This window comes from Papaver somniferum, chromosome 1 (assembly GCF_003573695.1).
Source record: "Papaver somniferum cultivar HN1 chromosome 1, ASM357369v1, whole genome shotgun sequence".
NCBI classification, from domain to species: domain Eukaryota; kingdom Viridiplantae; phylum Streptophyta; class Magnoliopsida; order Ranunculales; family Papaveraceae; genus Papaver; species Papaver somniferum.
In genome coordinates this window covers 55,039,720-55,067,394 of record NC_039358.1, presented here as the reverse complement: position 1 = coordinate 55,067,394, position 27,675 = coordinate 55,039,720, and the positions used below count along the sequence as shown (strand labels likewise).

The 27,675-nt window shown below is 37.5% G+C and overlaps 3 protein-coding genes and 1 non-coding gene across 5 annotated transcripts; 2 read left to right on the top strand and 2 right to left on the bottom strand.

The window, feature by feature from the left end:
- Positions 1 to 364: 364 nt before the first annotated feature.
- LOC113287242 (interferon-related developmental regulator 1-like) lies at positions 365 to 5,254 on the bottom strand. 2 transcript variants are annotated; one of them, XM_026535927.1, is made up of 14 exons: positions 5,053 to 5,254; positions 4,794 to 4,909; positions 3,352 to 3,432; positions 3,057 to 3,139; positions 2,854 to 2,972; positions 2,632 to 2,742; positions 2,427 to 2,536; positions 1,999 to 2,305; positions 1,835 to 1,912; positions 1,702 to 1,752; positions 1,473 to 1,580; positions 1,262 to 1,342; positions 887 to 970; positions 365 to 581 (listed from the first exon to the last, which is right to left on the bottom strand). In XM_026535927.1, exons 2-14 carry the CDS (start codon positions 4,892 to 4,894, stop codon positions 507 to 509), a joined length of 1,389 nt encoding a protein of 462 aa, XP_026391712.1. In that variant the 5' UTR covers positions 4,895 to 4,909; positions 5,053 to 5,254; the 3' UTR covers positions 365 to 506. The 2 variants fall into 2 exon arrangements, with proteins under 2 accessions (XP_026391712.1, XP_026391718.1); XM_026535933.1 differs by having other exon boundaries at positions 3,057 to 3,133.
- A 72-nt stretch (positions 5,255 to 5,326) lies between these two features.
- TRNAH-GUG lies at positions 5,327 to 5,398 on the bottom strand. Its single transcript has one exon. It is a non-coding gene; the product is annotated as a tRNA-His (tRNA).
- Positions 5,399 to 14,089: 8,691 nt separating this feature from the next.
- Positions 14,090 to 16,217, top strand: LOC113329114 (cyclin-D5-1-like). Its single transcript, XM_026576084.1, has 5 exons — positions 14,090 to 14,511; positions 14,602 to 14,688; positions 14,783 to 15,089; positions 15,182 to 15,315; positions 15,751 to 16,217. Exons 1-5 carry the CDS (start codon positions 14,242 to 14,244, stop codon positions 15,994 to 15,996), a joined length of 1,044 nt encoding a protein of 347 aa, XP_026431869.1. The 5' UTR covers positions 14,090 to 14,241; the 3' UTR covers positions 15,997 to 16,217.
- Positions 16,218 to 17,782: 1,565 nt separating this feature from the next.
- Positions 17,783 to 22,805, top strand: LOC113287232. Its single transcript, XM_026535918.1, has 5 exons — positions 17,783 to 18,995; positions 19,183 to 19,647; positions 19,800 to 20,861; positions 21,185 to 21,368; positions 21,596 to 22,805. Exons 1-5 carry the CDS (start codon positions 17,892 to 17,894, stop codon positions 22,600 to 22,602), a joined length of 3,822 nt encoding a protein of 1,273 aa, XP_026391703.1. The 5' UTR covers positions 17,783 to 17,891; the 3' UTR covers positions 22,603 to 22,805.
- The last annotated feature ends 4,870 nt before the right edge of the window (positions 22,806 to 27,675 follow it).

The following is a 27,675-nucleotide window of genomic DNA, read 5'->3' as shown; positions in this document are numbered from 1 at the left end:
ACAGGTTATCTGGTGGGATATGCTGCATTCAGAGCTTTGTTTAATCATAACCCTGTCATGACTGCTGCTGGTGGTATCCTTGGGCTAGTTTTTGCAATGCTCTTGGAGACGCTTCTTTTCATAATTAAAACTTCCAGTAAAGAGCATGGATCGTCATCTGCTGCTGCTTCAAAGCTAAAGAAATGTCAGTAACAACATGTCAACGACCTTTGTGACTTTCTGAAGTTCATTTTTGCAACATTATGCATTTTGTAGCTGCTGGCTTTACTGTAATGCAATTTTGGTCCATGTAAAAGGGTATACGAATGTCAGAAGCCTAGTTTTTACCTAATTTATCAGGGAAAGACACAAATGATTCCTCTAATGATAGTCGGAAAGAATTTGGATTAGCAGTAATTAGCTTGAAACATTTCTGTGCTCAAGGCATTTTAACTTTTAAGCCTTCTCCTGTAATGAATTGAATCAAACGACAGACCATTGTCTAGCATGTTCAAATGCCAGCATTGTTAGAAGGACTCAACTAACTGTTCTTTCAAATCTTCACCTTCCAATCCAACCGCCATATGGCCAGCATTCCTTGCCTGCAACGAAATCACCATGTGAATCGATTAGTTATTCCTGAATAGAGAGTTCTTTTGAACTAGAATTGCTAATTGCGAGTAGGAAATAAGCTCAGCACCAAACATAATAGTAAAATGAGCCCTAGCTATATAACCATTCAAAATAGGAATTGCTGACGTATTTTTATCTGATGGACAGGAATTTCAGTGTTGAACAAAAGCTGGTTTTCCCAGATAAAGCAAAAATGCTTATGAGTGAGCATTACATGTAGATATTTGTTGATTGGTGCTTATGATTAAGAGGTTTCCTGTTCAATGACAATTACCTGAGATATCAAGCGGTTCTGCCTCCGCACCTGATTTTTTGCCTTTTTAAGGGCAGGGTCTGGACACGCTGACGTCTTCTTCTTCTACAACCAAGAAAAATCCAGAAAATATAAAGTATTGGCACCATTTAGTAAAGAGAAAGGCTTGGAATCCAATGGATAACAGTTATCTATAACATTCAGCAACTCCTGCCAGTGTAAAATAGAGGTTGAAGCTCTCCTGGAAGCCTCTACATAACGCCCCCAATCACTCTTTTCAAGTGCGGGGGGTTTTACGCTTTTCATTATTCTCTTTTCTTTCTTTATGGCAGGGGCAAAAGTTGCATTGAATTCAAATTATATACATAACATTTTGGGAGCTTTGCCCATGTATACCTGATACGGCTGCCTGCCTTCTATTTCTTCTTCTTCTTCTAATTCCCATTGTTTAGCTTGGTAGAAGTTTTTGAGAACAACCTACAAAGAGAACATATTAGACAAAGCAATCATAAGGACAAGAGAAAGGGTGTGTAGGTGGAGGAATAGAAGAAAAATAACACATATTCAGAGTCACGAGCATAAATAAAACCCAAGTGAAAAAACAAACCTCTTCATGATCACATGTAAACATCTCAGACAGAAGCTGGTTCTCACTTGATATATGTTGTTTTTCCTTTGGTTTGAAGTCAAAAACATCATGAAGGAATTCATTTTCCTGTCTCAATGTGCACCAGGGATAGACGGTAAATTGACAAATAGCATAGCACCAAATGGGAAAGTTTGACTACGTACATATCAAGAAGATTTAGAGAGAAGTGATGGGCAAAACCCCTCACCTGCATGTGCTTCACAAATCCTGGTCCTAGAAAGCGCATCATAAAGTTCACCTGCGTGGACAGATATCATATGATATTTGTAAAATATTGACACTGATAGCAAAGAACAAGATTACGAGAAACTATAAAATACCTGAAGCAATCGAGACCATTTAGATATATTAAGCCCACTTCTTCCCACCTTTATTGAAGTTTTAAGGCAAACATTGTCCTGCAATTCATATTATTTATGATGATCAAAACTTCATGAATATGTTCCGTAAGTACTTATAGGCAGATCTTTGAATAAAGCATTACCTCAAGAAATCTCAATACATCATCAATAAGTTTTTTCTGACTATCATTCTTAGGTACAACTTCATCATCTGCTTCCATTGAAAGGTTCGTCATTTGATTTAGGATTTTTTCCTTCAATCCTTCTATGTCTGACTGGCTTTCCTGGCATTTACTTCCTTCATGCACCAGTTGTTCGTTAGAACTCTTAGCTTCACTACAGAATTTCTCCAGCGACCCCATTTCAAAAATTAGAGCTATTGCTTCAGCAGCTGTTATGCGTACAGAAAGGTCATCATGGTCCAGTAGATCCGAGAAGTAAGACACCACCCTGCATCAGTTTCCAATAGCACTCAAAACTTTCTCCAGAATATATGGCACAACACACCAAAAAAAAAAAGAGTGAACATTTATTATATTTAAGCAAATTCTGAATATTGCTTTCTACTTACTCTTTCCAACATGTTTTATTAACCTTCAACACGTCCATGGTTGACAGAAGAAATGACCAAGCTGATAACGCAGTTGTTAATACCATTGCAGAAGGTGTAGGTGCAACCATCTAAAAATTAAAATGAACAAGTGAATAATTTCCATCAAAAGAGACAAAGACAAGTCAGAAGGATTCAGTTTTGGGTTAAAAGTTAAAACACATACGTTGTTACCCAATTTCGGGTGACAAAATTGCCATATAAGTTGCATCGATCTTTCAGTCTCACTGAGATCATCTCCTCCTACAAAAGTGATGATGGCTAAGCAGTCCAGTAACTACAATAAGACAAACCACGTAGCAGAAACACATTTAGTTTGCATCACAACTGTTACATTTATCAGAAGTAGAGAACTCCAAAAGCTGCTAATTTTGTATATCACACTTACAGATGATATCTCAATTGGATCAAACTTAGATTGAAGAGCTTCGGAAAGAAGGGGGAATGCATCCTCCAAGACTTTATGCGCCAAATCTTCCTTGCAACCAATGGTGACAGATACAAAACCTAGAGAAACAAGATGCTGAAGTTATATTGTCCAGTAAAATTAAGGTAGAAGCAAAAATTTTACTTAGATGGGTTAAAAGGTACCAATGAGGCGAGAAGCTAGATATATCTCCTTGCTAGATCCTCGCTTTAGAGAATTGAAGCATTGATACAGTAAAGTGCTGCATCTTTAGGAACAATTAGAGATCCATTAGTACAGTGGTAATCCATCAGTACACAAGGAAATATATGTAAAAGATAACTTCGCATCTAACTTGTTTGATTTTGCTTGATCCCATGATAAATACAAATTGTGCCAAACTCCAGTGGTATCAAGACAGCCAACACAACCTCGCAATATTGAAATTATAACAATTGTCGAAAATCAAAATTTCCTTACTTGTTGACCAAAAACTCGTTTTGTAACTTCTTGCAAAATTTATCAACAAGCATTGCCAAAGCCATCTCTCTTGTGGACCCCCTTTCACAAATAACAGGTAAAAAAGTCAATTTAAGGCAGTATCTCTTTCTAAGCAGAACGTAGTAGAGTATCAACAGAAAGTTTGATGAAAAACATCAACACATACATAAATGTATGCTCTCCAACTTCAAATATCAATCAAAACCCTTGAAGCATAGCAGGCTCTTCATTTGAATTATGTAAGCAGTTATTTATACCCCAAGAAGATGAAGATTCTGGGTAACACTCGTAATCGTAACAAAAAATCCAAATCTAAAGCTGCAGTTTTAATCAAACACAACCATTGAACATGCTTAACGTGATTTATTAAACAAGAAAGTAAGGCAATCTTAGCAGAACCACGTTTCAAGCTAATACTTTATGTTCAGTTCATTCGCATTCGATTTGTTTTTAACTAGATTCATGATAGTGTCTTCTAGTGTATTTGCAGAGGCTCAATCAGTCCTAAAGACAAATTAATAGTGTTAAGGATACCACAGTTATCGGGCCTAAAGACTCTCAACAGAGTCAGAAGTCTGACAGAGTTACTAGCTAGAGTCTACTGCCAAACTATACGGCATGTTAAGTCTTTTAGGGTTTGTTATTAAACTGTTAAGCAAATCTGTAACGTTTGTTGAATATCTTTCAGTATAAATAAAATTGCTACCTCCACTGGTAAATCTGTGGAAGATATTCTACCCAAATACCTTGTCTAACTTGGTATCAGTCACTCGATCCAACCTACGGTTCCAATCAACACCCAAAATACAAAACCAAATCAAAACCACAAAAAAAAAACAATGACAACAACTACCAATAACCTCAGAAACATACAGATTCATCATCTTGTTACCTTAAAACTTACAGAAACAAATCATTCACTGTGGAAGACACAGTTTAAGCCGATTCTCAAAGGATATGGCTTAACCGGCTTCATATATGGAACCCAAGAAAAACCTCCAAGAAATCTTCCCAATACAGAAGGCATAAACTCATGATAGTGTCTTCTAGTGTATTTGCAGAGGCTCAATCAGTCCTAAAGACAAACTAATAGAAACAAGAACATAATTCTACTTTGTCCAAAAAAAAGAAAAACAAGAAAGAAGAACATGATTCTACCAGAGCATAACTGCATGGTTCTGCTAATAGACACGGCCAAGCTCATTCTTAAATACTAACCACACCAACAGTACCAAGAATATCATTCTACCAAATCACTGTTCCGTTGTTCTACTAACAGTCAGCTAAACTCTACATAATAATGTGCAACAAGAAAAAATAGCTCAATAGGCATAGTTTAAAACAATTAACAACAAATTACTTTAATTTTAATTGACTTGCACAATCCAAATCCTAAGCTTTGGAAGTAAAAGTAGTAGTACCTTTTATGGAACAATCCCTCAAGACATTGATCCATTGACTTGCCTTTAGAGTTCAATTCTTCTTTACTCAGCAACAAATTTAGGTTAAACATGATTGACATTAGGGCTGCCACAATCTATAACAGGAAACAAGGACAAAAATAGGGATATTAATATAATACAGTAATCAAAGAACCCCTAACTAATTTATGCAAGGAGAAGAAGAGGAAATCATAGATTCATAATTAGAAAGAGAAAAAAAAAAAAAAAAACAGCTTACCTATTCCTTTAGGATTCTAGTTCTGCATTTGATTAGTTGCCTTCATATGTTATACAGTAACAGTGTATTATTGAGTTGCAGCAGAGTTTATGAAGGATTAGGTTAAGCATAATATACGAACAGCAGCTATGGAAAGAAAAAAAGAAAGATCATTCCGAGAGAACTCCAGCGGGAATTAAAATCGTTACTAAGAAATACAAATAAAAAGGAAGTTCTACCCAAAAAGGAATTTAAAACGAATATCCAAAAAAATATAATTATAAAAATATTTTAATGTAGCTGCTGGGATTCGAGCCCAGGTCTCCACGGCCACAACGTGGAATTCTTACCACTAAACTACAGCTACTTTGGTGCTCATTTATAAAATGTATATATCTATAAAAATGCTGGGTCACCTTTGCAGCACGGCAGGGTGACCAAGGAAGTTCAACCTAGGGGTGCACATATCCTACCCTTAACCGCCATTTCTATCCTACCCGCCACTGTTTTATCCGTATCCTATCCTACCCGTCAAACGGCGGATAAGGGTGACAGTTAAAGATTTCTTACCCGCCATTAAATGGGTAGGGTGACGGGTAAAACTCGAAATGATCCTATCCTACCAGCCTAATATCTGAAAAGACTAAATAGTCCTTTCATTTTTTTTTCTCCTGCATAAATTTTTGTTGTTTTCATCGATATCAGGGGTAAAAAGCTAACATGTTTTTGCTCTTCCTTCTTAAGTTCTTATGTTTCTTCTTCTCCCAAATCAAACGCACACCCCATACCTAATCGAACACACAAAATACTTCCTCCCAAATCTATCAGAAGAAGTGGAGTACTCATTCGATTGAATTCTTAACGAAACCCCTTTCTCCTGTTATTGCTCCATCTCCGTCTAAAGAGGAATACAACAGGTAAACTGGATTTTGTTTGATTAATTGGTGACTCTGATATGTCTACTAATTTCATACTCTGCATGTTTATAAAATCATCTCCTTTGAATTGATTTATGGTCTCCCTCTCGCCACACTACCCTTCTAGTATCCGCATCTTCACTGCTAATATCATTTCAATGGTTTTCTGTTTTGTAGAGTAACGATTTAATCGCAGGAGGAAAAAGCAAGAGAACCAAAAGGATAGCACTAAAATCCGATGATATCTACTTGAAACTTCTTGTCAAGGTATAAATCTAGAAACCCATTTCTGCAGTTCTTATTGTTTTCATATTCTCACTTGAAAATCTCATTAGATGTTGTCTTTTGGTTCTGTGATTGATTTAGTTGTTTCTCTCGATAAGAAATTAGGGATTTGGTCATTTGTAAACTGATTGATAAATTGGATCTTCATGATTTCTATCTAAAACCCATGTCTTTAAATGTATACATTTTCAATATTTCAAACAATTTCAGTAAGATTTTGATTATTTGACTTTGAACCCATGTCTTTAAAAGAAATTGCTGCTCTTCAGTTGTTTAGTATTTTTGTATTCACATTTTGGACTTTTGGTATGAATTTAGGTTTTCTAAGTGAGCGAAAGACGAAGGGCTCTCTGTTTATTGCAACGTGGAGGGCTAAACCAACAAAGAACGAGAGTAACTAAACTTATCCAGCATCCGAATCTTTGTAGGATGATAGAACATAGTCAAATTTATTCCTATCTGTGGTTGTGTTTCTATGTGACTGCACAACTAGGGAGGCTAGGTTATACAATAAAAGGTTTTCGCATGAGTACTATACGTTTCTATCTGTTATTTTTTGAAAAGCCTGCATTAACGATCAAAATTTGCAAACGAATTTTCTAATACAGTAGTGGATATTCTAGATTACCCGGCAAATAATTCAGTATAGATACTTAGTTGCTATAAAATAAATATACTGTGTCAGTCATATTGTATATGGTCTTTACGTACGTTCTAATGCTTTAATTAAGCATACATGAGAGAAAAAACCCTCCTCTATGTCGATCTAGCTGTCAGTGTAGATAATTCACTAAACTAACTGCATTTTTAAGTTGCACGCTATGTCGATCTAGCTGGGATTGTAGTGGGGAATCTTGTATTAGTTCCAATCGTCGGATATTTTACGCACATTTATTTATAAGTTCTGTTATCACCTCTTTGGACTTTACACAATTAATTTTGTTAGTTATGCAAAGTTGTCTAACCTTGCTAGATCGGTAGAATGCTTAGTTGTTAAAATCATTATTTAGTAGGAATACTTGTTTTAAGGGTCTGAGTACTAACAATAAGTTCAAACCTTATAAAATCACGTGGTTAAAACTGATTCTCTCTTGCTGAATCTAAACACCAGAAATCCACGGTTAGTGGTTTCTACTTTCTGTGGCCTCAAGGTACTGGCAGGTTCATGAAGTAGTCAGTACCTTTTCTCCACCCAAAGAGGAGTTACTGGTAATATTAGAAATGGTAACACGATCATAGTAGAAGGATCTTGCACCAATCATTATAGAATTGGTCAGCTAGCCCCAATAGAGGTCATTGAGGTTGTTTAAAAAATCTTACGTTTGTGTTCAACTGTTTGTAGTAATATACAGTATGTACCAATGTCTTTTGAACCTAGTTCTCTTTTTAGGTACAAATATCAACTGCATTGTTGATATGTTACGACTCTTAATTAATCTTTGTTAATCATCTTTGATATGTAGCGTATAAGGAGATTTTGATGTTGATTGGCTTTATCTGTTGTTATGCAGCTTTATTTGGTGATCTTAGTACATACTCCAACTCCATCATTGTAGATGATGATTGCAGAAGAAGGTCATATGAAGAGCTTTTGATGATGATACTCTTATATGAATAACAAGGTTACATGATTTTGAAAAAAAATAGAACTTTTGATCTTGAGACTACAAATGACTTTTTGCCAACAAGATGCTTTTGTTTGTTCATTTTTCCCTTGTTAGATTGGCAGTACCATTAGATAGGCTGGCTCTTATTTGCTGTGTTGTTACAAGATTTTTTTTTGTTTTTTAGGAAGTATTTTTTGTATACACAATATTAACCAGAACATAGGAAACTAAAAAAAAAAACAAAAAAAAAAACGGGTATACCCGCCACCCTATCCTACCCGACCCGCTAATTAATGGGTCGGTTAGGATCTTACCCGTTTAATGGCGGGTAGGGTGGCGGGTAAAAAATTTCTTACCCGCCAGTAAGCGGGTAGGGTGGCGAAATATGCAATATCCTACCCACCCTACCTGTTGTGCAGCCCTAGTTCAACCTGTGTAAGGTGCACCAACGTCCATCACTATGATGTCGAAAATCATTTACTTGGGTCCATAATTCTTGTGCTTAAGATTAAACGACACTTATGTGACCATAGCAGAATTCACAATTATGTGACTATAACAGAATCCACAATTTGACTCATCATGCGCTGAATACTCAGGGGCATATCTCTGAAACTGGTCTTCAAATAGGAGAAACTAGATTTCATGTTGGGATCCCTCAACAAAAGCAGGATTATGGTTACATAATCAAAATCTGCACTATACATGATCCTAACAGTTATCAGTTTTTCTCAGCTCTAACTATTATTGATTTTGCAGGCAAATATGTTGATAGCAGAGGACACACGGGCCAATGGGGAGCAGGAGGAGCCACAGGAGGAGCAGAACTAGCATTTGGATGGGCTGAGAAAAAGCAGCACATGAATATCGAGATACATGCTGAAACCAATGAAATTTTGGAACATTTCAATGCTCTTTACATCAAAGCCATCAAAGGAAGATTCAACGGGAACTATCACAGGGAAAAGCAGCTTTTGAATGCAGAAACCATATTAAACATTAAACTTGTAACTTTTGTCTTAATGGGTCTTAAACTTCTTCATAGACTCCAAAATTTACAAGCCTTAAACATGACTATTGTCTGTAAGAACCTTAGCAGTGGGTCAGATATTTATCTAAACAATGATACCAGTAGCTCTACTATGTATATCACTTTCCTTAGGCTCTGCCTAAGTTTTTTTGAAAAAAAAAAAAGATTAAACGACACCTAGAAATGAAAGTCCTACTAAAAAATAAATTCCTAAATAAAGGTGTTGTCAAAAAACTGGTTTAGCAAATCACTTTGCTGTTTTCTAAATTGAGCCAAGGTCTGACAAGAACAAACACCAATGATGAAGTCTGCTTGTCAAATTTATTTTTTAAAACAATAAAATTTACGGTTCGGTTTTTGAGCAAAAGGAGTACAGAGAGAGTAGATCATTTTCCAACATCCACAGAGTACTACGGATGAGCAAACACTGTGAGTAGATCATTTAAGTTGTTCTTTCTCTTGCATAATGTCAGAGTACTAACTACTAAGTGCAACAGATCATGTCAAGTAGCGCGATTAACTACAGTCAGAGTTTTAGATCTTAAAGTAAGAGTACTAAAAGTGAAAAAAAAAGACTTTAATATCGAAGTGTCAATTGTCAAGTAGCGTGAGCAAACATAATAACTACCAGGTTGTTTTTTAATGTGAAAATGGGTTATTATGTTAAGTATCGTGATAGATCATGAAGTAAATCAAATCAACTGGATCGAGTAATTTAGTATTTTGGGATTAGTCGCACAAAAGGGGAATCCAATGACGTGAAATCTAAGCATGTCGGGGTGGTCATGTGAGATATCCGAACGTTGGAACTGCATGTCAGTCAGGGTTATGAGGCTGGGCATGGTTGAGTCAGGCAGGATGTGCCCACGTGAGAGCCATTCCTTCACTGCTCGATCTAGTAGACACTCGATGATCCTGACATTATATTTCACTAAAGATGGTCCTTAAAATGAAATGCCGCTATAAAGTGCCGTGGATCAGTACTTGTGCTGTGCTGCATTATTCGGATTCTTCCGATCGGTGATCGCTAAGCAGACTATTATAATCATACCTAATATTTCTCGAATCCTCTAAAATTCTTTGTTTACAACAACTTAGAGATATATATTTCTCGTGGTGAAGGGGAAAAAAGGGGGGAGTGGGTTGGGTCGGACAAAGACATTGTTGGAATTTAGTCTTCTTTATAAATGCTGCTTAATTAAGTTTATTATTAAAAGACCTGCTCCAGATTCTTTTGCTTGTCAATTATCATGATCATGAATGTAACCGACAGCACACATTCTGATAGTGGTGCGTTTTGAGTTGTGAAAACTACACGGAGACCCATTCTTCCTGATGTTTTTATTGTGAAACCCACGCTTCCAAAACTACAAGCGTGCATCCAAATTTTGGAAGAAAATTATTCTCAAACCCAAAATATATAAAATTCTGTTTCTATATTCTTTTTTTTTCTTCTTTTTCTTCTTCTTCGTCTTTTTTTCTTCTTCTTCTCCACTATACCTAGATCTCAGAAAAAGGGAGAGATTCGATTGATTTCGAGAACAAATTCATGCCTAAATTCGATTGATCTCAACAGCAGCACCAAATCGTCTTCTTCTTCGAATTAACGACGAACACTCTTACTACCGATTCTCTTCATTACAATTTAAATTCACTACTGTTATTAATAGTAGCAGCAAAAATCCCTAAATGGGTTTGTAGAACACAGTTTGGTCATCATAGATTTATGATCAAAACTTGTTTTCAATGAAGATTTTGAAATGAATTTCAGATTTTTATGAAACTCTCAGCCGTGAATTGAGTTGGAGTAAGCAATACTGGATGAGTTGTGAAGAAGGTTTAATTGCATATGATTGTGTAAATACATGAAAGAAGATGATGGTGTAAATACATGATTTTGACCAAGAGCCCCCGAATAACTGAAAGATAATGGTTTGCGTGGGAGTTAATGAAACATGAAAGAAGATGATGATGTGGTTATGACTGCATAACATGTCATTCAGTCGAGAAACTGTCTGCATAACATGTTATGCATTCGTGAAAATGGATGCATAACCTGTTATGCATCTACAAAATTTGTTGCATAACTTGTTATGCAGTCCAGAAAACCTGCATAACCTGTTATGCGTCCGAAAATATGGCTACATAATGCATTATGCATCGAGAAAATAGATGCATAACCTGATATGCATCCGTAAATCTGGATGCATACTGCATTATGCATCAATTTTTTATATGTACGGCTAAAATCAACCAAAACAATGGTTACATAACTTGTTATAGATGCATAACTTTGTTATGCAGATACATAACTTGTTATGCAGTCGAAAAAATGGTTGTATAATTCGTTATGCGTTTGTAGAATGTGTTATGCATCGTTTTTGGTGACTACATAATGGTTAAGTATCAAGTTTTCAAAAAATATCCCTAAAATGAGGATCACCTCTGATTTTTTCGTTAAAAACAAAAATTTGATATTCTTGTGTTGTACACGTTGCGTAGCTCTTTTAAAAAGATTTCAACGATATAAAATTTGTAAAATTCTAAGGCGCGGATTTTTAGATATGTTATGTCCAAGTTGCGCTGCCAATTATACCCCTGAAAAATTAGACTGCATAACAAGTTATGCCTGAAAAGATAGCATGCATAACCAGTTATGTATTGATTCATATAATAATTTCATATAATTATGGACGGTATACAAAATTAATTGTGGGCCTGAGAACGAGAATATTATTTTTTTTGGGTCTCCCCTAATTTCCCCTTTTGAGTTTCATCCTAATCTTCACTGTCAACGGGCCATAATTTACTGCCAAGACTCAAGACCATAAGTAAGCCACGGGCTTGGACTTGCCCGGACCAAGTCAGCTAGGCCTGCCCACTTGCTCAGACCCACCTTCAACTTCATGGTCCTCAACAATATTAGCGCTTCCATTTCCGAATCTCCGGATGAGTTTATGAGCTATCATTTGTTGATTGTTGCAGGTTATCAGAGACATTCCTGTGGCGGGTGACATTTGTTGAATGTTTCCGGAATACGATCTAGTTCAGCTTCTAACAGTATGTATTTGCGTGCCATGGGTTGTAATAGCAAGTCTGCATTCGTACCTTTTCATGCTGCTAAAGAAATTGACAAGGATTCAGTGTGCTTGGTGCTATAAGATTCATTCACCTTCTCTTCATCTACTGCATATACTTATCGGTGGGATCTTTGAGGAATTGGTGTCAAGAAATGTCTCCACGATCATTATTGTTAGTATGATCTTAACTTGTTTCTTACATACCATATACTTGTAATCTTGTATATTAAAGAACGAAAAAAGCCAAAGCAAAGATCTAATAAAAGTGGCAATTTCTTTTTGGGCAACTAGGGTCAACAGCATACGCTCCTGACAGAAAATAAATATTGTTAGTGATCTTTTTGGCCATCATCTGATTATTAAGCGCCTTTGTTTTTTCATCACTTATCTTGACCTACCATTCATTCATCTTCCATTCTCGCAAAACCTACATATATATATAGCTAGCATTATAATATCTCCCTTGCCCCTTAAGTGTTCTCCCTCCTCCATCATCTTATGGGACCTAATTCTCTGCTATCTGGAACTCATTGGATCTTCCCACTAGTTCTCGACCCTTTTTTATTGCACATCTGAACGTATCCGTCTAACATAAATGATGATTATGATGTATAAATACTAGTATCTTTTTGGTGTTGCACTGTTGTGACTTGCCACAATTTGACACTAAACATATACTAGTATTATATGAGGGAGGATCCGTGTACTTTGTCCTTCACAAACTGTCTCACAATACAGCAATGAGAATTTATAGGTTGGTCTAGCTATCTCCTTGGCATGGGACTAGTGAGGTACATTACATATATAGTGATGGTGCATCGCCGCATCTATTGAAAACGTATGATGAACACGTACCATATGTGAAAGAATATGATTGGCATTAAATGATAATCTTGTCTTGATAGTATAGTATAAATGACAATTTCAATTATATAATTCAGTAGTATCTTTCAATATTTGCATGGTTTGCATGTAAAATAATGTCTTAGCATTCTCTAATACCTGATTTTTCATGCACAAAAGACAATTTTAAGCATGAATGATATTGTTTAAATATCTGCATTGACATCTTTAAGCATGAATGATTTTTTTTAAATATTTGAATTATGTGTATGATATAGACTCTTAATTCTAGAGAGCAATATTATCCTAGTTAATTGTGAAGAATATTTTAAGTAGTACCAATTAAGACTCAAAAGACTATGAATCTTGCCATTCACCAAGTTGTTGTAAATATCAAGACCCCTTTTGATTTTCTTTAAAGGTTCAACCCAACCAACATAGCATCTATCATGAAAATACCACAAAATATCCATCACATAAATATTCTCAATGTAGGAATCCAAAGTCCTGGACCTTCATTTAATTTGTGGAACCATGTACATCCATCCCATCCCAAGTCCCAACATCCAATGCATGAATTATATTGTATCACAGAAATATACTAGTATAAAAAAAAACATTGGTATTTTTTTTTTACACATAGGCCATTAGTAATTCTTTTTAAACAAATACCAAAATGTACTTGCAAAAATACTTGATAAATGAAAGTTTGTTTATCCAATTTAACTGAAATGGTTAGCTATCATTCATATTTTCAATAAACTAACTAAATGTTAACATCGTAAAAAAAAAAAAAATTCAATCAGCACGCGAACATAATTTTTTCGGAACTAGACTACCGGTGGTTCAAAACCATGTAATGCCATTTGCTCCCACAGTTCCTCGCCTATGACAATTAGAATTCAACATATATACAGATGGAACAACCGCTTGATAAAAATCACAATCATACTGGACAAGACAGTATGACGTCCAAGTTGGTGGCTCCAACATCCAACCACTACAACTCTCTTTTACCAGGTGCCATAAATCCAATCTACAGTGTACACCCCTTGCTAAAAAGCAGATCACCACATGTCATTCCCTAACAAAAAAGCACATCAAATTTCGAATTTCAGCTGCTACAGCAAAACAATAACACTAACCAGTAACCACATACCCCGCGCACACCACCACTTAGTCCTAACTTACATGACTTCCCGCGAAATTTGGCGGCACTAAAACCGCATCCCCTATATATCTTCATTTTCGACCAAAAATAGAGTCAAGAAAAAATCATTCTCATTCCATCTCTATATTAATGTCAGTGACACAGATTCTCCCAAAATCTTCTTGGAATTACTAGTCAAATTCTTTTCTGATTTTTCTTTCCTTGGTTTTCTCTGTAAATCTCCCATTTTACTCACTGTCATTCAGCTGGAAAATTCCAAGAAAGAAAAAAAAAAAAAATGGGAGGAGAACATTTTGACTCTTCAGTTTCGATCTCTAATCTTCTTTGTTGTGAAGAATCTGAATCTTGTTTTGATGATGAAATTGTTGAAGAAAACAATTTTAGTTTTAATTATAATTTTTCAGTACAGAATGAATCTCCAGATGACGAATATATTGAGATGTTAATTGATAGAGAAAGAATTTCAGAAAATCGATTTACACTAGTTGATGATGATGATAATTGGTTGAAATCTGCAAGATTAGAATCGATTAAATGGATTATCAGTGTATGATTTGTCTCATTTTCTTGTTCATTTTTTTTTTTCATTTTTTAATTTCATTTCCTGATTTAGTTATTTTCTCTGATTGAATCTCAGAAAAGTGATTACTTCGGATTTGGATTCCAAACTGCTTATTTATCGATTAGTTACGTCGATCGATTTCTATCTAAGCGAATCACTGATGTAAGTAATTTTGGTCAGTTTTTGATAGTGAAGATTTGGAGTGATAAAAATGTGAAATTGGATGTTGAATGATATGATATTGTTGATTTTACAGAGTGAGAAATCATGGGCAATCCGATTATTATCAATCGCCAGTTTATCATTGGCAGCAAAAATGGAAGAATGTGAAGTTCCATTACTATCAAAATTCAATTCAGAACAAGAACTCAATTTTGAGAGCAATACTATTCAGAAAATGGAACTTATGATTTGTAGTACGTTGGAATGGAGAATGAATTCAATCACTCCATTCTCTTATCTTCATTACTTCATTTCCAATTTTAGCAATGAATCGAGGCGGCGGCCGCCATCGAAAGATTTACTATCGAAATCAATTGAACTTGTCTTTGCATTCACAAAAGGTAAAACAAGGAAACCCAATTCAATCAATTATCAATTTGTCAGCTGTTGAGTTTCTTACTAACGCTGGTTAATGCTTAATTGTCTGTTTCAGAGATAAATTTGATAGGCCATCCACCATCCATTGTGGCTGCAGCTTCTGTTTTAGCAGCATTGGATCAAAGATTAACGAGAAAAACAATTGAATACAAAATGAGTTTGATTTCTTCATGTGGGTCTTTAGATAATGTGAGATTTTCTCTCCTCTTTGCACTTCTTTAATGCATTCTTTCCACTTCTATAATGCATTTTAGAGGCTAAAAACTTGTCAAAGCCTATTGAAAACATAGTGGCACTGTAAGAGTTGCCTAAATCTTATGCATTGTGACCATACTGGTTGCTGTTCTAGCTGTCCCGGTTGGAGTGGACTATGCGCACTCCTCCACACGATGCAAGGGCCAAACCCAAGTGCAAGCAATGCGCTTTCGGCCAAATGCAAAAACTTACAATGTCAGTAACAAACTAAGCACGAAACACATTCTTTACTGCCCACCAATTACAACTCTCCTTAAAAACTAGTTTAGTAATTTGATTGTCTGCGGCGTCTGCCCTCCACAAATCTCGATTTCCCTGACAATGTGGGAATATCTTAACAAATTAGAACTAATTCTGTGTTTGTTTCAGGATCATTTATTTTCTTGCTATAATATGATGAAGAAACTGCAAAGAGAAACTTATGAAATGACAAACTTTATAGTTTCCTCTGACATAACATCAACCTATTCAAGTTCAGTTGATGTTGTTGGGGATTCTTCATGCATTTCGGCTTTCAGAATTAAGAAGAGAAAGGTTACAGCACTTAGTGATTGCGATAAAAGAATGAGACATCCAATTACAAGTGATTGCACTGAAGAGAATGCCTGTTTGTAGGAGGCTTTACTGAAGCTAGCTCTTACATCAATTTTGGGTTTGTGTTGTATTTGAACCAAGAATTAGTCTTGTGCAGAAAAACGAGTTTTTATACTGCTGCACGTGTACATGATATGACACTGATTATTATGGTTTTTCTTTCCCGAAAACCAAATGAAAGAACAAACAGTGGTGGACTGGTGGGGGGAAAAAATAAAAGAAGTGAAAAATCTTTTTTTCAACAGTGTGAAAGACTCTGACTAGAGGAAAAGGAAGAAAAAAATGAGATCCAATAGATATATCTATGTCAGAAAATAGTGATTTATTAGTGGGTTATTTTTATTTTTTATTTATTTTCAGAATTGCTAACTATTATGATTTCTTTAATTCTTATATAAGTTATAATAACTTTACTTTGTTGATGAAGCTTGGGATGCTTCTGAAGTTCTTTGTCTTTGTAAAGAAAAAGCAATAAACAAGATGAGAGGAGTTGGGTTTGTTGTGAGAGTAGATGATGCCTTTGTGTGTGTGGTATGTTGAGGCCACCAAAAGAAAAGGTTATGTAAAAGTGGGATTTGATTGAGGTTTCTTTGAATGCTTGGGGGCAGTCTTTTGGGGTCATGATTCATGAAACTGAGAATACTGTAAGTGACTCACTCAAGGACCAAAAGCAAAAGCAGCTAATATATTTTCTTGTGCTGATTATGTATTGTCAGTCATTGTATTCAAGAAAATTGTATATTGGTGGTCCTATTTATGAGATTTGATTCAATGCTTACCAAATCTGAATGTATTCAACTGCAGTACCTAAGGTTAAGTTGGTTCAATGTTGTCGTACCCGTACCAAGTTATTCTGTTTTCGTGAAATTACGCTGTCACGGAACCAGGTTAGGCACAAATGTACGCGAAGGAAAGATAGCCGTAATTCGGTCTACCAGTGATTCAATACCAGACTAAGTGAAGGCTCAACAAGAAACTACTGCATTCCTTATCAGCTATATAAATGGGTGACAGAAAGAAAGTACTGCACAAGCACAACTCATTATCCGAATGTTGAAACTTTTATGTGGGAAGAGTAAAGAAAACTGCATCCATCCCCTTTCCCATGCTTTGATGAGTCTGAAAATGCTGCTGGCAATCAAGTTAGCCTTTTAGCTGGCTGGGTACATCATTAGCATTCCTAGCTAACTGCTCATCCGCAGCTTGTTTGGACCCATTTAAATGTCTACTGTCAGATGCACGTTCTGAATCTAGCAGGATCCTCTTTAAAATGATATGAGCGTGTTAGTGTCCAATAAGACCATCTTTGCAGTTGCACTGAGTAATTAGTTTAATTTCTTAACTGAATTTGCTTTAAAAAAGCAAGATTATAATGTAGTTCCGAACAGTACTTATACTCCCCTATCTAGCAAAGTTGTGCTGTGCACACACCTACAATCTGTGGAGAGTTGCCCGGGGTCACACCTATATTAGATGACGTCATGTCTATTAGATTCGACAGTCATCGAGTTGCCAGTTCAAAAACGCTCTCACATTGCGCAGGCAAATTATTTTCCAATTTATAATAATTTTGGGCATTCAAAATGAAAGTGATCCAAGTAAAATATACGGTACTTAACTTCCGGCAAGTAGAGGAGGCTGTCCTGTCAACGGATCAATTTCAACTGCACATGCCGAGTTAGCGTGCCAATACTGACTCACGGGCCCTAGCCGAGTTTAGTCAGGCGCGCCACTACTCTTTTCAAAACGTGCGCTGTATAAAAAAAAAAGAAAAAGGAAAACAAACGGATAAGACGAGAATGAAAATGAAATGTTTATTTCAAAATTCGAAATGGCGGTCAAAATCTCTACTCTCCACTGACGATATTCACAAACCCTAGAAATTTCAATTCACTTGTCATACTTAAAAATCAATCATGGAGAAGAGACTTCACTCATCTCTTAAGAATTCTGCCGAAGAATTTCTCAAATCAGCAACAAAATCAAACCTAAAATCAGTAAAACCCTCACTGAATACCCTAATTTCTCGTATTACTCCATCTTCTGAACTCACTACTTCTCTTCCCTTAGCTCTTCACCAATCAATCACTCGATCTATTGATTCAGTCAAAGAATCAAACAACGGCGACGAAAACGACGATGGAAGATCTTCATCTCGTTCACCTCCAGCGAAACGAGTTCGAAGATCTTCAAGAAAGAAAGGAGGAGCAAAAGAATCTACAGATGATGAAGAGAACTGTTCTAATCATCCTGGTAAGGTATCAAACTCGAAGAAACAAGATGTTTTGGAGAATCTTCAGATCTATGCTCATATTACTTATCTATGTGTTACTCATCCGAAGAAGATATTTATATGTGAGAACCTTTTACCATGTGTGCAATCGTTACATGATAATCTTATTTTGTTTGAGTCTGATCCGTTGTTGTTATCTGAGGTTGCTAATTTATGTGAAGAGTGGTGGAAAGAAGATTTACCTGGTAGAGAAACCCTAATTTCGCAGTTTTTACCAGTTCTTTTATCAAAATCGTTGACATTGCAAAAGAAGGTTGATGTGAGGAGAATTTATAGTCTCCGTGAGGCGTTTGCACTGTTTGATTTTGAGGATGAGAGTATTGAGGATTTGAAACTTTTGTTAATTCGATGTATTATTACGCCTGTTTATTTGAAGACTGATGAAGGGAGGAGGTTTCTAGCGTTTTTGTTTGGATTGAGTGGTCAGTTACTCAAGGAAGCTTTGGCTATAATTAAGTCTCAGATTCCTTTTGGTAGGAAATCTATGTTGGAGGCATATGCAGATGTTCTGTTTCGAGCTTGGAAAGTAGCTGAAGGCACTTTGAGAGATGAAATTGAGAATGGGTTTATGCAGGGTTTGATTGAGGGAGCAGTTTATGCTAGTTCAGCGGCATTTGCAGCGTCGATAAGAAGGGTTTTAGGTGGGTTTATTAGTCAGAGGACTGTTGATGGTGTTGAAAAGCTTTTGTTTCGCCTCGCGGAGCCTGTGCTATTTAGGTCACTCCAGGTAATTCATTATTTTATGCATTTGTATGCATCTGAAATAGATTTTAGATCTTATATTACTGAAATTGCTCTGGATGAAATGAAGGGTGTGGTTACTTTGTATGGGTTGAGTTAGTAAATCCTTTTTACTTATTGTTATGTGATTATTCTTAGTTTTAGTTGCTTAAACTCTGATCATCTGGTGCCAGGCTGCAAACTCAAATGTTCGTCAAAATGCGCTGCATTTACTGTTGGACATGTTCCCTCTTGAAGATCCAGATGCTACAAAAGAAGTTATAGATAGTTTGCATGATAAGCAGTTCTTTTTATTGGAAAGATTACTGATTGATGAATGCCCAGAGGTGAGAGTTGTTGCTGTTGAAGGTTGTTGTCGTCTACTTTATCTTTTCTGGGAAGTTATACCTTCTTCAGTCATTACGAAGACACTCACAAAAATTACTGATGATATGTCACATGATCTATGTGCCGACGTCAGGCTTTCCACATTGAGTGGCATTATATATTTACTTGGAAATCCTCAGGCTCATGAACTACTGAAAGTGCTTCTTCCAAGATTAGGACATTTATTTCAGGACTCCGTACTTGCTGTACGATCTTCTGTCGCGGATCTCCTCCTTGTTCTAAGGGATATTCGAGATTTCCAATTTCATAAGGTATTACGCTCTCTATGATATTTGGATTTTGTTCTAACTGGGCTTTGTTTACCTTACTGTGGCTTGTAGATGTAAACTATTGTAACTTGAATGACCACAGGTTTGCTCTTGAGTTTTTGTTTCTCATTTTGTGTTGAATTTTTTTTATTTAGGTGGTGTGCTTAGATGACTTATTGTCGTCCCTTGCCAATGATCAACGACTTGTTGCTCAGAAAATTACTAGGCTACTGATACCGTCGTATTTTCCCTCAAAAGTTGTTGTAGACGAGGCCTGCAGCCGCTGTACCACACTAATTAAAAGGTCACCCATGGCTGGAGCAAGATTTTGTGAGTTTGCTCTATCTGAAGGGTCATCTCCGAAGTCACTTTTGGAACTCGTCAAACTCTCAATCGCCTTGGCCCTATCACATGATGTGAGTTCCGAACAGACTGAGGGTTTCCTGTTAGCCGCTGAAAACCTCTGTCAAAGCCTAGTCAGGGAGGCATCTTGTAAAGGCGTTCTTAAAGAGTTCTTTTCTGGTGACAAACTTAAGCGCTTGTTTTCTCGAGCAGATACTGAGCTTGCCCAGACTTCTATCTTTAAAATTGCTACCGCTGTCTCTCCAAATGATGCAACTGGGCTTCTTAAAGAGTGCATGGTTATTATAAAGAAATGTGGTGGGTTATCTGAAGATTTGGAAAGACAAGCAGAAGTAAGGTCTGTCCACAAGTTAATGGTGTCATTCGGTTGGTTTGACAAATTGTTTAAAGCTTTAACAGAACTTTTGCAAACAGCTGGATATTGGTGCCATACCAAATTTGGTACCAAAACACCCGTGCAAAGTGCACCATCAGAAAAACAAAAGAGTGGTAGGTTGCCAGCAAAAAAATCCTCAACAAATTCAAAAAGCGTCAAAGGGAAAAAATCTGCCAGTTCTGATGATATGTCCCCTGCTGAGGAAGATTTTGTCATTGCGGCCGGAGCAGCATGGCAGATAACAGACATGCTAGCATGTTCACAAACTCGTGAAGCTGTGGTAAACTCTCCAATGATAGAACTGGCATGTTCTGCTTTAGAGGTCATTTCTGAGGTCAGCATTAAACAGTGCATGTCATTTGAATATTGCGACACTTCAGCAGTTTCGGCTTATGCTGCGCTCGTCCTGCATATAAATCATGAAAATGAGGCATCTGGGAGAAGTGATCTCAGTAACGACCCAAGGTCACCATTGAAAGTAAGTAAATGTGGTGAGAATCCACTTTGTTCTCTTCTGCTTGATTAGTTACTTTTCATTAGTTTAACCTGCATGGTTAAGAGGTACTCCCACTTGGAGTTGGATGTCCCGCAAATCCTTATTTTCCAAGCACATCTGACTTCACTGAGGCCCTGATGAGTAAGCTTTGGGCATGTTAATAAATATGAAAAATTAGTTAGTCTTTTATCATTTATTTATTTAGCTTCACTATTCCTTTTTTAACATTCGTTTTTTTACTGGAATTTGAAGGAGACGATTATCTCTTTAGCTTATTCACAAAGTACTTTTTTATTTTGGGTCAGATGATGGCACTGGAACTTTGTCTGGACCGTCTGTTTGACTGTACGGAGCAACTATTTTGTACAAGTAACTCTCGAAACTGTAAGGACTCACCTGTCAAGGCTAAACTCCAAAAGGTGAAGATCTATTCGCGTCGAAAGCACAAAGGGGAAGCTCAAACAAATACCTCAATTCCAAGTGAAACTGGTGAGTGAATGATATGTTGTTCAGCTATCCACTGTCCCGTATTCGTTTTTTTAAACGGAACTTTGTGGCTGCCATTATAGCATCTGTATCCTCACTCATTAGACTCACTTCCACGTTGTAGAACTTATGCAGTAACCGATTTGGAATTTCATCCTGAGCGACCCTTGCACCCACGTGGCACGATCTGTTAGGTGTCTGACTTCTCTTTTGTATTACTGGTCATGTAGGATCCAGTGTCACCGAACAGAAAAAGATAGTCAATATGGTGAAAATGGTCACTGCAGTTCTCAAGTTCATTGTGGATGCCACTTCTGTGGGCCTTGTTGCTCACCAGCAGGAGAGGTGCTTACGCTTTACATCGGCCTATTTCCAATTCATTATTTCAACTTCAAGCAAACTTTCAGATGATATTGAGCAGTTTAGAGAAGAGGAAATGAAAGAAACCCTTCTTTGTCTGAAGAGCTGCTTCACATATGCAGCAAAGTTACTAAATTTATTCCTCAAAACCGTTACTAAGAAACAGCCTGAAGTATCTGATCTAGCCAACAACATGTTCAATCTGATCATGTCAGTTGAATTCTACTTGGGCTCCAGGAATGCAACCTGTCTTCTTGTTGCTGCCAAGCCTTGGCTCTCTGATCTGATACTGGCAGTGAGCTCTGGGTACATCTTGGCAGAAAATTTTCATGAGTGGGATTTTTCTGACTTAGCAGACCAAGGTAAGAACACTTTCCTTCCATGGATCAGTACTCTAGCTAAGGTTGAGCTACGTCAATTAAGTGACCACAGCGAGAGTGACACAGAGAATGCTGTTGAACCAAACAAATATCCTGTATTCCAGAAACTAGTAGAGAAGATAGTTTTAACTTCACGTAAAAACCCCAAGGTATTGGGTGCAGTGGGGGTAATGTTCTTAACTGCTTCATCAGTCGGCCTGCAAAGAGAGGACTATGAGTTGGTATTTGGACTGGTACATTTTGTTTGTGTGAAGTTAGTCAGACATGAGAACAGAGAATGGGATGAACTTGAAATGATGTTGGCTTGTGTAGCAAAGCTGTACCTTCAGATAGAGCAAAGTATGAAAGATCCAACGATCTATGAAGATGGTAGGCATATGTTGGAGTGTGCAAGAGTGCTGCTTGAACCTGTTTGGCAGAACTTTCTGTTTGAAGAATATGGTGGAGGATCAAGCATGGACGCAGAAGAAGAAGAAGAAGACATTCTGGGTTCTTAAAAGATTCCTTGTCCCCTTGACACTTAACATTAACTAGGAAATAGACATCTAACTTGTGAAGAATGTTTATTCCTATGCACAGCTGCTATTAGTTATTGTAGCTTTAACCTACAATATGCTTATGGCATTAAATTAGAAATCTTTAGTACAGTTTAAGCTAATATCAAACCCTGTATTTGATCACTGCCAGTTTTTGCGCTGTTCTTCACAAGCCTGTTATACAATTTTCTTTCTCTAGCTCTTCAAAGAAACAAAGATTTCTAGGTAGCAATGCCACAATGCTAAGATGAAGCTCCAAACTAGCTGGCATTTGTGATTTTCTCCTAGTTTCCCTTTTGGTGTGTTTAGATGGATGCCTCGAAAATACAGAGAATTCTGAATACTAAGACAACTAAAAAAGACATCATTAGAAGGAATTCATAGACCGACTTAAAATGTTCAGAGTAGAACTAAAAGAAATGGGCAAACAAGCAATGGTTGGGAAGCAGTTAAATTCTCACCTTCCTAACTCAAAAAACCAAGCAATGTTGGTATAGATCATTCAAATACTCACCATCCCTACTACAGTTTTTTCGGTAATAATTCTATAAATTCAATCCGAAATCTGCCTACAAAAAAAATGAGAGCATTGCAGCAACAAAGGGGAGCCATTAGTTCCATTAGCTTGTCGCCGTTGCAAGTTAAAACAACTTTAACAGAATGATGGCATCTATAGATAAGTGAGACAGACCCAAAATTTTGGTATTTCTTAGATGTTTTTGATGTTTTTGATATTTCTTAGATGTTTTTGATGAATCGTAGATCTCATCTTACTTAGGCTAAATCGTAGCCATTGGTATGCCATATGTTTGGGGCGCAATCGTGTCTTGTTGCGGCATAAGCTGTCATGTCCGAAAATAGTGCACAGAGTCTTGCCATGGCTTCGGCTACAGCGATGATGGCCGAGAATAGCGCGCGGCATAGTAACATAGCCTTGGCCTAAGCAGTGATGGCCGAGAATGGCGCATGGCATGGTGCCATCGCCTTGCCTAAGCTGTGATGGCCGAGAATGACGCATGGCATGGTGCCATGGCCTTGGCTTTAGTTGTTAAGAACAATAATGACACGCGGCTAGGTGCCATGACCGGTAATGACGCGTGGCTAGGTGTTACGGCCTTGGACTAAGCTGCCAAGGCCGGGAATGTCGCACGACTAGGTGCTACGGTCTTGGCCTAAGCTTCCAAGGCCTGGAATGACGCACGGCTACGTGTTATGGCCTTGGCCTAAGCTGCCAAGGTTGGGGCGGAATGACGCACGACTACGTACTATGGCCTTGTCCTAAGCTGCGAAGGCCGGGAATGTCGCAGAGCTAGGTGCCACGGCCTTGGCCTAAGCTTCCAAGGCCTGGAATGTCGCACAACTAGGTGCCATAACCTCGGTCTAAGCTTCCAAGGCCGTGAATAGCACGTGGCATGGTGCCACGGCTTATGATGTGGCGCAATGGCGGGTATACCACAGGCCATATTTTGCCAAATTGTGCTTCACTATGCTATGGATTTGACCGACTGCTTTGGGATGATTCCAACTAGGCCATTAATCCATTCTTGTCTTAGCTGAGCCATAACAACTGTATTTTGGACTTGGATATGCCTAGCCAGGACGTTGTGGGGTATGCAATATATTTTATCGGCTTGGTTATGCTTATCCAATTTGCTGCAATTATTAGGCCATCAATCATGATTTGATTATCATATGGCTATGATCTAGGACTTGAGTCTATGGCAATATGCCAAGCCTAAATTTAAAGTGTAACGTTATTCTAGTGCAAATTTGAATATGATAGCATTGTTATAGCATGTTTAAGGAACTCGGCCGTGGAAGTTTGCAACTTGAGACGATACTCGATATGGCTATGCATTAATATTATACTTTCAGTAGCATATTTATTTTGTACAGGAAAAGACCATCTAAAGGGTGGTCGTCACCAATATCAGTGGCAACCTAAGGACGATATTTCTCTATACTAGCGGTCACTCCGTTTAGGAGCTGTCCAATCAGTATGATAGAGTAAATACTCATTCATAAATATGTATGTTATGCGATGGTTAAATCGGAGGTTGGATATGCATTATTGACTCTTGCGAAATACATTGTGGACACAAATTCTTAATCCTGATATTGGGTCAGGGATACATTGTGTTTCTGCAATTAGGGCAAGGCCAGTTTACCATAAATACTCTTGCCAAAAACTCACCATCAACATTAGTCCCCTGGTTAGCACGGGACAATGTCATGTTCGTGGTAAACATCAGATGGTGACATAAATATTGCATAATTTCAAAATTTGTAAGCAGAGGAAGGCGCTACTTATTTGTATTGCCGCGGCGTAATAGCGTGTCACAAATACAGCAGGCGTGATTGTGCAAGGATCTTGGCGGAGTCATGCTTGTGGAGTTAGTCTTCACGTGACTTAAGAGGTGGCCTCACGTGGGCCCGCGCGTCTTGGCCGACCATTCCTAATCCAGTTAGGAATCTCCTTTCCATGTGTATATATACTTGAAACCGTGATTTAGGATTAATCACGTTCCTCTCTTTTTAACATCCCTTCTTGCAGTGTATGGAGTTCTCTTCAAGATACGATAGTTTTCCTTCGTGATTCAATAACATTCCTCGTCTGATCACAGGTACGGCTTTGTGTGACTCATTAAGCGGGTGAGGTTTTCTTCAAGGATGATTTTACTGAATCCCATAAGGAAACCCTAGTATGCACACCATTTGTTCCAGGAGGCATAAAGTCTTCAGACGATGTTGGTTTCTGATGATTGGCCCTAACTTTCGAAGCTAATGAATAAGGCTATCATATGCAAAAGGAACCACCTGATTTGTAGTTTGTATAGATGGTCTTCTATGCATGGATATATAATCCTGTGCAATTCCTGAAACTCCATGAACTTTAGTAGAAGACTCATATAGCCTGTGTATCCGTTCGACACGCCGTTTTAGTATGTCGTAGAGAGACATAGATAAATGCTTATTATGAAGGATACATTGTCCCGTTCCTCATAGATGATTTTCAATTTTCTGAACTCCCGTGAACATCTTGTAAGATATATAACCGAAACTAGTATTGTGACTACAGGTACTTGTCTGTCTCAGGCTTGCTTGTAGATTGATGTCATGACCTTAAAGATTCTTGGTGCAGCATCCCTTCTATAGTTAACCAGTATGGTTGAAATCAGTAGTGACAGAGGCACAGTCCCCATACCATGAGTGTTATCAGCTAAGGAAAGCCAAGTTGGTCGATGTGTCCTTCTGTTGCTGTTGTTTCCGTTGCGCCATGGCTGGAGTACAAGTTGGAATTTGAAGTTGAAGCCTTTGTTAGTGTCTGGACAGCTAAGTCACAATTAGGATGTTCTTTAAATTCCTGAGCATTGACTGGAATAAAATTATGTTTATTCTGATTCTTTAGCTTGCCTTATGGTTGCGATGATGATATGCTTGGAATGCTTGTATGAGAAAAATCCTCCGGAGGCATTAGGCGAAGTAGACGAACCGAAAGGCGTTCCGTTGCTGAAGTGCCACTATTATGTCTTCAAAGAATTCGTTCCAAGCGGCATCCATGAACTATCATCTGAATCTTGGATTGTTGTATGGAATGGGATGCTATGAGCAGTCCTAATTCACACTTATGTTTGCTTACTAGATCTGTATTTTCGAGTCGACTTTGGAATGTGGTGCAGCCTTATCAGGAGTTGTAGATGCGTATTAGGTCCAATGGCGTGGTCAGAAAATGTGAAGATATTTCTGCGGCATAATTTTGGAGGGTAAAAAGTCTTCATCAAACTCGTAGCTCCCTGGTTGTCTTCTTCTGAGAGTTGGAGAAATTTTCCACATCGAGGGATCTTATGTAAACCTTCAATCCCTGGGTGCTCTGGTTGTCTTTGTGTGGTGTCACTGGGTAGGACACCAATGGAATAAAACTGTATTTGTTGACTACAGATTTTCAGAGATTCCATTCCTTAGTGGATCTTCTTTTGGGAGTTTATGTGTCTCTGAGATACCGGATTTTATGGTTTACTTTCCAAGGCCGGGAATGTCCCACAACTAGGTGTCATAACCTCGGTCTAAGCTGCCAAGGCCGTGAATAAAGCGTGGCATGGTGCCACGGCTTATGGTGCGCCGCAATGGCGGGTATGCCACAGACCATATTTTGTCAAATTGTGCTTGACTATGCTATGACTTGACCGACTGCTTTTGGATGATTCCAACTAGGCCATTAGTTCATTTTTGTCTTAGCTGAGCCATAACAGCTGTATTGTGGACTTGGCTATACCTATCCAAGACGTTGTGGGGTATGCAATATATGTTATAGGCTTGGATATGCTTAGCCAATGTGACGCAATTATTAGGCCATCAATCATTATTTGATTATCATATGGCTATGACCTAGGACTTGAGTCTATGGCAATATGTCAAGCCTAGATTTAAAGTGTAACATTATTCTAGTACAAACTTGAATACGATAGCGCCGCTATAGCATGTTCAAGGAACTCGGCCGTGGGAGTTTGCGACTTGAGACGATACTCGATATGGATATGTATTAATATCATACTTTCAGTAGCATATTTATTTTGTATAGGCAAAGACCATCTGAAGGGTAGTCGTCACCAACATCAGTGACAACCTCAGGACGATATTGCTCTATACTAGTGATCAATCCGTCTAGGAGCTATCCAATCAGTATAATAAAGTAAATACTCCATTCATAAATATGTATGTTATGTGGGGTTAAACCATATATTGGATATGCATTACTAATTCTCTTGTGAAATACATTGTAGATACAAATTCTTAATCCTGATGTTGGGTCAGGGATACATTATATTTCTTCAATTAGGGCAAGGCCAATTTACCATAAATACTCTTGTCAAAAACTCACCATCAACACTAAGAAGTTCGTGAACCTGATTATTAAGAAGAGTAATTGGATGATACCAAAAATCAATATCCAAGATCAATACATTCGTATTTAAATAATCCAATCGGAATTCTGCCAAGTAATAATCTTGTTATCTATCTTTCAAGATACGAATT

Coding starts and splice junctions, on each gene's coding strand:
- LOC113329114 (XM_026576084.1), top strand. CDS start 14,242: ATGGGAGGAGAACATTTTGACTCTTCAGTTTCGATCTCTAATCTTCTT. Junction 15,090..15,181: donor TGTCTTTGCATTCACAAAAG/GTAAAACAAGGA, acceptor TGTCTGTTTCAG/AGATAAATTTGATAGGCCAT. Junction 15,316..15,750: donor CATGTGGGTCTTTAGATAAT/GTGAGATTTTCT, acceptor TGTTTGTTTCAG/GATCATTTATTTTCTTGCTA.
- LOC113287242 (XM_026535927.1), bottom strand. CDS start 4,894: ATGTCAATCATGTTTAACCTAAATTTGTTGCTGAGTAAAGAAGAATTG. Junction 2,537..2,631: donor ACCCGAAATTGGGTAACAAC/GTATGTGTTTTA, acceptor TTTAATTTTTAG/ATGGTTGCACCTACACCTTC. Junction 971..1,261: donor AAGGCAGGCAGCCGTATCAG/GTATACATGGGC, acceptor TCTTGGTTGTAG/AAGAAGAAGACGTCAGCGTG.
- LOC113287232 (XM_026535918.1), top strand. CDS start 17,892: ATGGAGAAGAGACTTCACTCATCTCTTAAGAATTCTGCCGAAGAATTT. Junction 18,996..19,182: donor TGCTATTTAGGTCACTCCAG/GTAATTCATTAT, acceptor ATCTGGTGCCAG/GCTGCAAACTCAAATGTTCG. Junction 21,369..21,595: donor CTCAATTCCAAGTGAAACTG/GTGAGTGAATGA, acceptor CTGGTCATGTAG/GATCCAGTGTCACCGAACAG.